Source organism: Rhagoletis zephyria, unplaced genomic scaffold (assembly GCF_001687245.7).
Source record: "Rhagoletis zephyria isolate East Lansing unplaced genomic scaffold, Rhagoletis_zephyria_1.1 Rzeph_scaffold_02581, whole genome shotgun sequence".
In the NCBI taxonomy this organism is placed as follows: Eukaryota; Metazoa; Arthropoda; class Insecta; order Diptera; family Tephritidae; genus Rhagoletis; species Rhagoletis zephyria.
The window spans coordinates 30,623-42,799 of NW_016159665.1; the positions used below are offsets into that span (position 1 = coordinate 30,623).

The window sequence follows — 12,177 nt, forward strand, 5'->3', positions numbered from 1 at the left end:
CGCCTTGGACCAGATCACATAGAACTTGGGGGTGCTTACCTACCGCCGTCAGGGCCAGATCATCAGCGTAGGCAACTACCTGACAGCCTGTGCTCTGTAGCTGCGACAGCAGAGTATTCACCGTTAGATTCCACAGGAGTGTGGAGAGGACACCGCCTTGCGGTGCCGCGGTTTGCATACCTTGTTACCGATACCTCTCCCATCTCCGAGTATATAGTTCTGCAGCCTAGAAGGCGATGAACAAATTCTACCGGAGGGTACTCCAGACCGAGGTTAGTTAGGGCGCGGAGAACAGCTTCTGTGAGAACATTATTGAAGGCACCCTCGATGTTAAGGAATACGCCTTATGCATATTCCTTAAGCGCTAATGCCTTTTCAATGGTGCTGACAATACCATGCAAAGCTGTGTCTACAGACCTGCCTTTCCAATAGGCATGCTGACAGCTAGATAATTTACTTAAATCAATTTCTGTTCGGATCTTCACGTCCAGTAGTCTTTCCAGAACCTTCAGGAAGAAAGATGTAAGGCTAATCGGTCGAAAGTCGCTTGGCTTCACGTGGGATGGTCTGCCGCCCTTGGGAATGAACACAACCTTCGCCAGTGTCCATCCCTTGGGTATGAAGCTAAGTCTGAGACAAGCCTTATAGATTGAAACAAGCATCGGACATAGAATGTCAGACGTTGCCCGAAGTTCGGCAGGGACGATGCCGTCCATGCCTGGAGATTTGTAGGGCTGGAAGGACCTTATGGCCCAATCTACCCTTTCTACATCAATAAAATCTATGAACTCTGAGGAGGGTCCAGAAATTGTGCGAGGGACGCCAGGCTTCTCAGTACACCCTGGAAAGTGGGCACTCATTAGAACCTCAAGCATCTCCTCTTGGGATGATGTCCAGTCGCCATTCGCCTTCTGAATAAACATTGGGTTCGTCGGATTTTTGGCAAGCACTTTGCGCAAGCGATTACCCTCCGATTGTCCCTCTATGCTATCACAATAATCCTTCCAGGAGTCCCTTTGGGCTTTCCTGGTGGCATTCTTAAATTTCTTTAAGGCTGCTTTGTAAGCAGGCCAAGAACCATTACGCTTTGCAGCGTTGAAGAGTTTCCTGCTTTCCTTCCTTAAAGAGGCAATTTCCTTAGTCCACCAGTGTGGCTTCCTCTTTCCTCTCGGAAGCACAATAGGACAGGACGCAGAGAAGGCCGTATTACATGCATTGGTGATGCAACCTACGGCTTCTTCAAATTGTTCCGATGAGCTTAACTCACCGAGAGAAGCAGGGTTTGCGAATAGAGGCTCCGCTTCATCAGATGGTAACAGTAAGCCGAGCCTACTGAGAGAAGCGTCGTTGAGCAGAGACTCCGATAGTACCGTCCTAAACACAGTCCAGTCGGTACGTCTCTTGTTTCTGTACAGAATCGGAGCCGGAGATTCCAAAGAGATTTCGAATGATAGGTACATATGGTCAGAGAATGAGTGGTCGTTTAGTACATGCCATTCCCTAATACTCTCCAAGAAAAAATTGGACGTTAAGGTAATATCTAGTACCTCCTCCCTGTTTGAGGTAACAAAGGTGGGTCTACTACCAATATTACAAATAGCTAGATCATAAGATAATATGAAGTCAAGTAATAACTCACCTCTTGGGTTGATATCGGTAGAACCCCATAACGAGTGGTGCGCGTTTGCATCGGCTCCTACCACTCTTTACCACTCCAGTAACCGAGCAGGGGGGCAGTCTTGGCGATCGTGAGCCATATAGGTTGAGACCAGCCAGAGTTTGGTGGATTTTCCCTCCACATTGATGCTCACCGTGTCTTCATCGCTAAAATGAGTGAGTAAATTATAAGAAATAGTTTTCTTGATTAATATACATGCTCTGATTTTACCTGCCACTGGGGCCGACACAATTTGGTAAGCATCAGAGTTAAGTCCGCAGACCCTGTTTTTTACGACCCAGGGCTCTTGGACAAAAATTAACTCCTCCCCTTTCCTCCGGCGTCCAACGTTGCCGATGCCAGGAACAGGTTCTCGAAATCCCTCGTCCATTGGCCGAAATCAGCCCCGTCTCCAGCAGCGGATTGCGTATCGCTTTCCAATTCTGATGCCGAGTCTGATTCCTCCGCCAGACGAGGGACCACGGGAACCTCCTGGACTTCTTGGCTAGGGGCAGGACCGCTCGAGGCGTTTTCTGCCCTACTCGAAATAAGACCTTCTTCATGTGGCAGATTATCGGGTTCACTCGAGGTGCTTCCCGGCTCAGAAATTTTACCCTCATTCCCTTTCTGGGTTTTGAGAGTGATGGAGTAAAAGCCGTAGCTGATGACTCCATTGCAGTCAGCGAGGATCGGGAGAGATTCCTCGTTAATTACCAGGGTAATATAACGTTGTTGTTCCCTAACCTCACTGACCTTCACTACTCTACAATCGAGGGCTGGTAGTGTGTCGTTGGAGATCTGGATAATCTCCAGAATTCCCTGCGCATTAGCGGGTTCCTCCGGGACCCATAGCCTGGCTCGCGGCCTGCAAGGGATTTCATCCCTATGCACTGCCACTAAGTCAGCGCTGGGCCACAGTTCCCCAAGCGCAGATATGGCCTCCTTATAGAGCCTAGCCGACCTTTCGTCGGCGCACGATACCAATTTAATACGGCCTTGGTATAAGCCAGCGTCGCGAATGACAGGAGCAGGGCCAGGATTCCTTTGGAGAATTTCCTTGTACACCCGGCAGAGACCTACAAGGACAGTCCTCCAATTCTCGGCTGTCAGGTTTCCCTCTGGGTGCCCCCTGTCCATTAGGCACATTTTAAATAGCCTAATATTGGAGCGATTACAATTAGGATTTAGCACAATATATATATATCTTTTTAGGTCGCAACGCGGGTATTCCGACGTAATAATAATAATATAGTTACTTGACACGAATAAAGACGCTCGGGTGTTTTGACGGCGAAAAAGGATGCGTGAAAAACATTTGCGAAAAAAGACACGTAAACATGGATTCAACATCATTCCGGAAAAACTCTTTGGGGAATTCGTATACTCCCAAACATAGTTGACCGCGAAACTAAGTCTTCTTCGTCTTTCTTCCCCGTCAAAGAGGTTAACACGTCTTTCTTTGCCCTCGCCTATGTTAAGAGTTTTTCTTCGCTGGTTACTCTCCTCCTCTGATGTTTCAGAATGTTATTATGCTTTTAAGACAGTTCTGTCTGAGTTTTTTATGAATAACATTCCAATTTTAATGAAAAAGCCTTATAAGTTGCCGTAGTACAATCGAAAACTAAAAAGTCTAAAGAATCTTAGAAATAATTTTTTTTTTTTCAAATGTAAGAAAACTGGTAGCCAAATTTTGTTTGTCAAATACCAGAAATATTNCCTTCACTACTCTACAATCGAGGGCTGGTAGTGTGTCGTTGGAGATCTGGATAATCTCCAGAATTCCCTGCGCATTAGCGGGTTCCTCCGGGACCCATAGCCTGGCTCGCGGCCTGCAAGGGATTTCATCCCTATGCACTGCCACTAAGTCAGCGCTGGGCCACAGTTCCCCAAGCGCAGATATGGCCTCCTTATAGAGCCTAGCCGACCTTTCGTCGGCGCACGATACCAATTTAATACGGCCTTGGTATAAGCCAGCGTCGCGAATGACAGGAGCAGGGCCAGGATTCCTTTGGAGAATTTCCTTGTACACCCGGCAGAGACCTACAAGGACAGTCCTCCAATTCTCGGCTGTCAGGTTTCCCTCTGGGTGCCCCCTGTCCATTAGGCACATTTTAAATAGCCTAATATTGGAGCGATTACAATTAGGATTTAGCACAATATATATATATCTTTTTAGGTCGCAACGCGGGTATTCCGACGTAATAATAATAATATAGTTACTTGACACGAATAAAGACGCTCGGGTGTTTTGACGGCGAAAAAGGATGCGTGAAAAACATTTGCGAAAAAAGACACGTAAACATGGATTCAACATCATTCCGGAAAAACTCTTTGGGGAATTCGTATACTCCCAAACATAGTTGACCGCGAAACTAAGTCTTCTTCGTCTTTCTTCCCCGTCAAAGAGGTTAACACGTCTTTCTTTGCCCTCGCCTATGTTAAGAGTTTTTCTTCGCTGGTTACTCTCCTCCTCTGATGTTTCAGAATGTTATTATGCTTTTAAGACAGTTCTGTCTGAGTTTTTTATGAATAACATTCCAATTTTAATGAAAAAGCCTTATAAGTTGCCGTAGTACAATCGAAAACTAAAAAGTCTAAAGAATCTTAGAAATAATTTTTTTTTTTCAAATGTAAGAAAACTGGTAGCCAAATTTTGTTTGTCAAATACCAGAAATATTTCAAAGAGTTTAACTGTTTGGATAAATTTCTTTACAGGAACTACATACTTGGCGTGGAGTCGAATATTAAATCTAATCCCAAAGCATTTTGGAGATATGTTAAATCTAAATTCTAGTATACCTTCAGCAGTATATCTCGAGGGAAAGTTTGATAGTAACCGTAGTGACGTTGCGAATCTATTAGCTGAATTTTTCAGTTCAAATTTTTCTAGTGACAGGGTTCGTAGTTTCGATCTCGATTGTTCAACTAACTGCCCTCTCAATTTTAGCTCATTGGTTTTGTCTTCGGACGATGTCTCGTATGGGATCGCCAAGCTTAAACAGGCATTAAAAACTGATGTAGATCGCTTTTCTGTATTTTTTATTAAAAACCTACCAGCTTTGGTTTTACCATTACGTATTGTTTTTAATAAGTCTCTTGCCTCAGGTACTTTCATTGACGATTGGAAAGTTACGTATCCTAGTCCCCTGTTTAAAATTGGCAATAAAAATAATGTCTGTAACTATAGACCTATTGCTAAGCTTTCAACTATTTCTAAAGTTTTTGAAAATATTGTTGTGGGAAAGATAAGTTTTGCGACCAAAAGCTTAATCTCCCAAAATCAACATGGTTTTGTGCCCAACCGTTCCACAGTTTCCAACTTAGCGGTTTTCAGTGAATACTGCATTGCGCCCTTTACAAGAGGACTTCAGGTTGACTGTATTTATACAGATTTTTCTAAAGCTTTTGATAAAGTGTCTCATTCTATTTTAATTAGTAAAATAGCTAGCTACGGATTTCAGTCAGTTTTTCTGCAATGGGTTAAATCCTATCTGTCCAACAGGCGATGTGTAGTCACTATTGATAGCACATCTTCCACATCTTTTGTTGCTTCTTCTGGGGTTCCTCAAGGAAGTATTTTAAGCCTTTTACTTTTCGTTGTGTTTATTAACGATGTAAGTACCTGTTTGTCCTTCACTAATTATATGCTATATGCGGATGATCCAAAAATTTTTTCTTCCACAAAAGACCTGAGTGACGTGCATCAACTTCAAACTGATTTGGATAATTTGCATCTTTGGTGTACTAAAAATCACTTTTCTTTGAATATTAAGAAATTCTTCAAAATTACTTTTGAAAAAAATCATAATGTTTTGTTGACTCGTTGCCATATTTGTAACTGCTTCCTAGAATCTGTTGAAGAAACAAAAGATCTTGGCATTATTTTTTCATCGAATTTCACATTTAATAGTCATATTGACCACATTGTTAGAAAATCTTATTCGACTCTATGCTTCGTCAGGCGGAACTGTGCACAATTCTCTGATCCATATACCCTCAAACTGCTATATGCGTCCTTCGTGCGGTCCTCTTTGGAATATGGTACGTTCTATTAGTCGCAATGAGCGTGTTCAGAAAGTGTTCCTTAAATTCGCTTTGCGATCTTTGAATTTTTCTGAACCAACGCCTTCTCATTTGCTTCTAATAAATCTTAAGACCTTAGAGACCTAGGAGATCGGTACTCTCACTCTCCTTTATGTTGTTAGAGGCTCTTTGGATTGTACTTTTTAATTGGACCGTACCAATTTTAATATTCCGCAGAGTAATTTACGTGTCTTTTTACCTTTCTATGAGGGCTATTGTAAAACTGAGAATGCACGTAATGCCCCAGTTCCACGCGCACTTAGTGATTTAAATAAGATCTCGAGTTCTATCTCAATTGATTTTTCCTTTGAAAAATATGTATTTGTTAATATTCTGAACTGTTATTTTTAATTTCCCTATTTAACTAGAGTTCTGTTCTTACATACATTTGTACATGGTATTTATCGAGTGATCTTAGTAATAACTTTCAGTTTGCCTATAGTCTGTAAGAATAAGTATTGTATTTCATAGACTAAGTCAAGTTAAACAAATAAATTGGCCCTTTAACATTAAAAAAAAGATAAAGATCTTGAATAGCACTACAACGTGTTGTGATATAAAATTGTGAGAACGATGCACAGCTGCATGCAAATAAAAAAGAATGAAAAAAATGCATTATTTAAATTGAGGGGCAACATTTTTTTCCATTTTAAACAGTGCAATCGTGTTTCTCCTCTCAGAATCAATAATATTACTGTAATAAAACCAGGGTTTGAAATTGCTTGACTATTTTCAATGCATTCGCAATTGCTTAGCTGTGACTTAAGAAAAACAAACAGCAAACAGAAAAAGCGAAAGGAGACATGATATCATTTGCTTTTCCTTACAACGCAGTTTGTTTTTGCTTAAACAGCACCCAAAGCAAGCAGTTTAGAATAATTTGGTGTTGCTGTAAGCAGTACGTTTGGTGTATTTTCATGTTTGCTTTTTTCCTTGCTGTGTTATTCTCGCAGCCGAAAGCAACTATTTGAGCAAAAGTTGAAAATTTATTATTAGTAAGTTATCTTGTTAGGTTTAATTTTAAAATTTTGTATATTCAAAAGCTACAGTACGCAATATAAATTTACTTTATTTTTATATTTTAGATCTGTGTAATCTTAAAACCGAGATAATGCAAAATGAATCCCGATTGGAAAGTTATCCTCTATCCAAAGGAATATTGGATTTAATATTTTCTTTATTATGTTCATATATGCCTAAAAATCTTGGCGCAGATCACCGAAAGCCAGGGATACAGCCTTACGTAACCTTTGTTGTTGACGAAATTTTTTTTAAATTTTACGACCGGTAAGTATATCTAAACTATTATAAAAATAAGAGAGATTTATTTGTTTATATATAGGGGTAACCTCTAAACATTGTCACTTGTACAAAGCGTTAATAGTCCCAAAGATCATGTCCTGAATTTCGCAGCAACTACAGAGTTCGAAGGATGCGTGAGCGCGTAACAAGTGCTGACACATTGAATGTTTATGTGAGACCGGTGATACCTAAAGTGGTCGAGGTTGACCCGCAGGTTGGCGTGCAAAATATGAGGGTTCATCTGGCTTCGGTAGTAAAGAATAAAAATGTTGGCTTGGCACTACTCAAAAAAATTACGGAGGGAAAAAATCAACATTTTTCGACAATTTTTGACAGGCTGTATTTCGGTGGTCGTATTGAGACTTTAAACAAGCATTTTGAAGGCTTAACGTTCTAATTTTCAGATTTCTTGTCTAAAAATTTCTAGGAGCTACGGTTCGCATGTAGCCCAGACAGAAAGCGAAAAACAACAATATTGCGAATTTGTTTTTTTTTTTAGTTTGTTTAGTGTATAGTGCATTGTATAAAGCTTCCATCTTGCCCCTCACTATAATCAATTCAAGTGCGTAATCAATTTTGATTTCCTCTTTTATGAGTTAAAAAAGAGAGCGCTCTTAGTTTTTCTTTAATACTGCTCAGGTTTTTCGCCTCTATATTTACCTCACACTCCTATGCCACTCAAAATATTACTCATAAAAGAGCGTTCTGCCTTTTTTGCTTATCCAGCTTTCATCACTCAGCGGTTTTAATCGTTGATAAATTCATTAAAGCAGCAGGGAAGGTTCATTGAGCAATCATTTTATTTATGCTCTGAATTTGATGCACCGCACAGTGTTTCGACTATATGGATGCAGGTGGAAATAATAGTACACCTGCACCGATTTCACTGAAACTTGACATGTGCTCTAGTTTTACTTAGAACGAGAGAATTATGAAATTTTGTAAAGATGGAATAATTGCCACGCCCTCTAGTCTTCTGGGCGGAAACATTAAATTTTATCCGATTTCGTTGAAATTTAGTTTGTGGTCTTTATTTTATTACAAAAACCTAAATATAAAATATGGGAAAGATTGGATAACTATAACGTCCAAAATTCACAAAAAATGTAGGCCCAGGCATTAAATGTGATCGAATTTTGGTTAAATCTTGTTTCCTGCTTCCCACTCTCAGAAAACAAAGGTTATACTATAAAATGACGTAGGTGTAAATACTCATTTTTTCCCAATGTCTGGTGAGATTTTTTCATTGCTCGAAAAATTCTTTTCGCGAAATTATGCAAGAAGAAGCTGGTAATCAAAAATTAAGAAAATTAAAAATTACATATACTTGCAAAGTCGCGCGCAAAGATAAAACAATATATTCGAAAACTACATAAAATTCTCTAAAACATTCATCTAATGTCAAGACCTGACGGACCGGTACTCACATTTTTTTTTTACTAATAATCTTTAGCATCTACATTTCAAAGTAAATTTTTTGGTAAGAAAATAGGAAAGTACCTAATAAATGGTAAATACCTTCACCTGAATATTTCACGACATATATAATTGATTACAGTTGGAAAAGGAACACTTTCTTTAAAGGGTTAATCGCCAAAGGCAACTAAATTGATTAGTCGGTATCGCGCCCATTCCCTTTTTTTTCGTTCGTGAAGAAGGGGGGTAAGTAAATAATGTAAAATTTGGTATTTATGACTTTTACTTTTCCCTCTCTAAGCCCAACCGGGTTTTTTATCAACGGTCACCATGACTTTTTTCTACCTGCCTCCATATAGTCGAAACACTGTGCGTCGCTTGCTTGGTTGTTTCTCATAGCTTTTTCTAGAGGCGCTCTTTCCTCTATTATCAGTTTATGAATTAAAAATTTGGCGAAATAAGCCGTGCGGTTTTGTTGTTTAAAGTTTTGTGTTTAAAACCGTAAGTGATAAATATTTTTCCCATCACTTTATAACTCGGAGCGATGTAAATACACATGATGCCGTCAATACGAACATATACTCCTCACGCAAATTTATGACTGAGCGAAATATGTGACTAGTTTATAGTAAAGAGAATGTAAATAACGCTAGCGCTCTGAGTGTTTGAAATTGGAGCGCTCTTAGAAATATAACTCCTCAGGGTGAGAGCGTATTTTGATGGCTTTACGGACTCTGTTTTTAGAAGGTCAGCGACTGCTACTTGTAAAAACTTGCATATTTCATCGTTCGATCTAATCTTCACAATTATTTTGGCGAGCTTTGAGAATATGGTAGAAATGTAGCAGCGCCCCCGTTGCCAGAAATTTTGTCAACTGACGCCACAGTGGGGACCTCCCTCTTGCTTTGCTACCACCAGCGGGTTCCAAGTTGAATACTTTCAAAGCTGGAGCGTCGGTGTGCATGCGAAGGACATGGCCAAGCTAGAGGACTATGTCTTTATCGTTGGGAAGCTCATACAGCTCTTCGTTTCATCGTCGACGCAAAAAGGCCCGTGAATCATCTGCAGAATCTTTATCCCAAAAACTAAACCGCCTCATCAGATGTTTTCATTGTCCATGTCTTTATTGACTTCCAAGTAAATAATCATATTTCTTGGCTATACCTACGCAAAAGCGCATTAACAAAAGACCGATTTGATTCAACACGTATTTCTTTCAAACGTTTATTCCTCAGTTCTTGTAGGGTATTCGATGAAACCGTATTCTGAAGTAAACGAAGTCTGTTGCTCCGACATTTGTTTAATAATAAATATGCGCGTTGGATCGAAATGGAAGCGAACAGTAATACAAATTTATTATAGTAATAACTCCAATTAAAAACGGGCTGTATAAAGAAACCCAGCAAACTTCGCGTTAAAAACAAATTCGGGAATATAGGCACAAGAAAAGCTGCTATCCCATTGCTTTCTGCAGCTGGACAGACCAAATTCAAACTTGCCATTATGCCTAATTGAGAAATATAGCAAGATTCTTGAGCCAGTGGCCAACGGAAAACCTGTATAAAATTAAGTGTGCTGAGCATATAAAAGAAATCATAACAAAAATAAAAGAACACAGGAAATACGTTCACAATCACTCTGTATAGCTTTTAGAATCAGCAAGGAATGAAACTGAACTCTTGAGTATTGAATTACATCTCCCTAGAATCGACAAAACATTGTGAATGTTACTTTCTTCATATGAATTATATCACATTTTTTGTTGAATTGTATGTTTTTGGAATAAACAAAGTTCTTGTTTCTTCTGTCAGTAAACTGTTTTTATTACAAATGGTATAAATGAGCAATGGGAAATATGGCAAAATTTGTTTTATATCCAACCTTTGTTGGAAATAAAGCAAAAGTCAGATTTTGGTATTATTTCCCATTTAAATGTGAAATTAAGCAAATTTTGCGTTATTGCCGTTTGTGTTCTTTCTCCCACCGTTTTATTTACCGTTATTACACCCTTTCAAATCGCTTTCTTCGGAAACATGTATTTTGATTACGCGGTCGGATACACCCAGAAAATGGTTTAGTTATAATTGCCAAGATTTGGTGACCAAATTGCATAGTTGGATATGGCGAAATAAATATCTCCTTGGCGAAAGTCTGCAATTTACTTGAGCATTTTTTTGAACAAATGTATATCTGCTATCTTGATCCGACAATATTTTTAGTTGACCCAGTCATTGTTGGGTAAAAATATACAGTTCTTTGGTTGATGCAAGTTTAATCCTTTATTATTGCCAAAATGATTGAGTTTGGTTCAAATAAAAATTTACTCAATGGTTATTGTGTTTATTAGAGTGTTTATTTTCTTATTTTAAGTGAAATTAATATTAAGCATACAAAATACATACATACATACATAAATATTTATTAGTGTAAATTATAAATTTACGGTGGTAAGAATTTACTAAAAAGAAACGAAAATATCTGCTGGTAGTGCTTGTTTAAGTACATTGCTTTGATTTTTATTGGTTAAATACACACTTGTAAATTATAACTAAGTTGCATTTTATATCTATTGACAAACAACTCCCGGCGATAGTAAAACTGAAACTGAAACAAATAAGTTTGCGCATGTCATAGCCATATCTAAATTATAGTGTAAAGATCAGTATATCCAGTAAAAAAACTGTGGTGAAGTCCTTTATGGGGATAAAGTTTCCAGAGATGAAGTTTTAGGTAGCACACAATTTCTTACACGCATGGTTGCTTTTCAGCACTCATGAAAGAAACTTAAGAAATATTTGAAAAAAAAAAGTTCATATAGTACATTAATTTTGGAAAGAAATACCATATAATGTATGTACTCTGGTTAATAATATCAAAAAATGTATTAGAACCACCGTTTAATGTTATATTTGATACAAATTAATATGGCTGCCCCGAACGCTCTGCTCCTTGCCCCTGAATAATACGTTTACTTAAAATTACATCCCTGGTCCTTGTTCTTTCTGTATCGCATCGTGGTGAATTCACATTTCTCAGAAATTTGACAACAAAACAAAGCGAGTATTTTATTTGCTAATTTTTGCGATTTCTATTGTTTAATGTAAATTTATGTCTTTTTAGGATATGTCGAGCCAACAAAGAAGGCGCAGTTGGAAAATTGAGTAATTAGTAATGAAGTAGCAGGCATATTTGGAAAATTATGCCGATAAGCAGGATGGAATTTGGGAAAGTAAGTGCATGGTTGCAGTATATCTATGTATAAAAAGTATTTAATTAAATTGTTTATAGAAATGTTATAAATCGAGTGGCTCATTTACGATGTGCTCCAAACATTTGGCGAACTTTTTTTCGCCTTTTCAACGTGCTAAGTAACAAGTTAAGAGGACTGCCATCACGGCCGGTAAGAAACCGCAAGCAAAGGGCAGACAACCTTCCAGGAAGCTGCCTCCTGTCCCCGAGTCGAAGCTGCAGTTCAGCAAGAGCAGGTCAGCAAATTGCTACCCTGATCAAACGTAAACTAAAGCGCTCTGCTGTGATTGCACTCCGTAAACGTGAAAACTTGGTGCATGCTGAGAAATATCAAACAAGAAAACTCCGTGATGGACGCCGTGAGATGGAGGAGCGCTGTGTGTCAAAGAAATGCGGCCAATTCGACGGGCCTGAAAAATCCAAATTGGCTTTTGTGAGCCGCATCCGCGGTTTCAACAAAGTTGCATAAA

The 12,177-nt window shown here is 38.8% G+C and overlaps 1 protein-coding gene and 1 long non-coding RNA gene across 2 annotated transcripts in view; both read left to right on the top strand.

Moving 5' to 3' along the window:
• Positions 1-12,177, top strand: part of LOC108367200 (nuclear pore complex protein Nup205-like) — a 29,319-nt gene that overhangs the window by 317 nt on the left and 16,825 nt on the right. Inside the window, exon 2 of the mRNA XM_017621793.1 lies at positions 6,826-7,027. Within this exon, the coding sequence (XP_017477282.1) occupies positions 6,826-7,027 (202 nt within the window). The remainder of the gene's footprint in view (positions 1-6,825; positions 7,028-12,177) is intronic.
• LOC108367198 (uncharacterized) lies at positions 11,480-12,008 on the top strand. Its single transcript, XR_001848217.1, has 3 exons — positions 11,480-11,518; positions 11,579-11,687; positions 11,747-12,008. It is a non-coding gene; the product is annotated as an uncharacterized LOC108367198 (long non-coding RNA).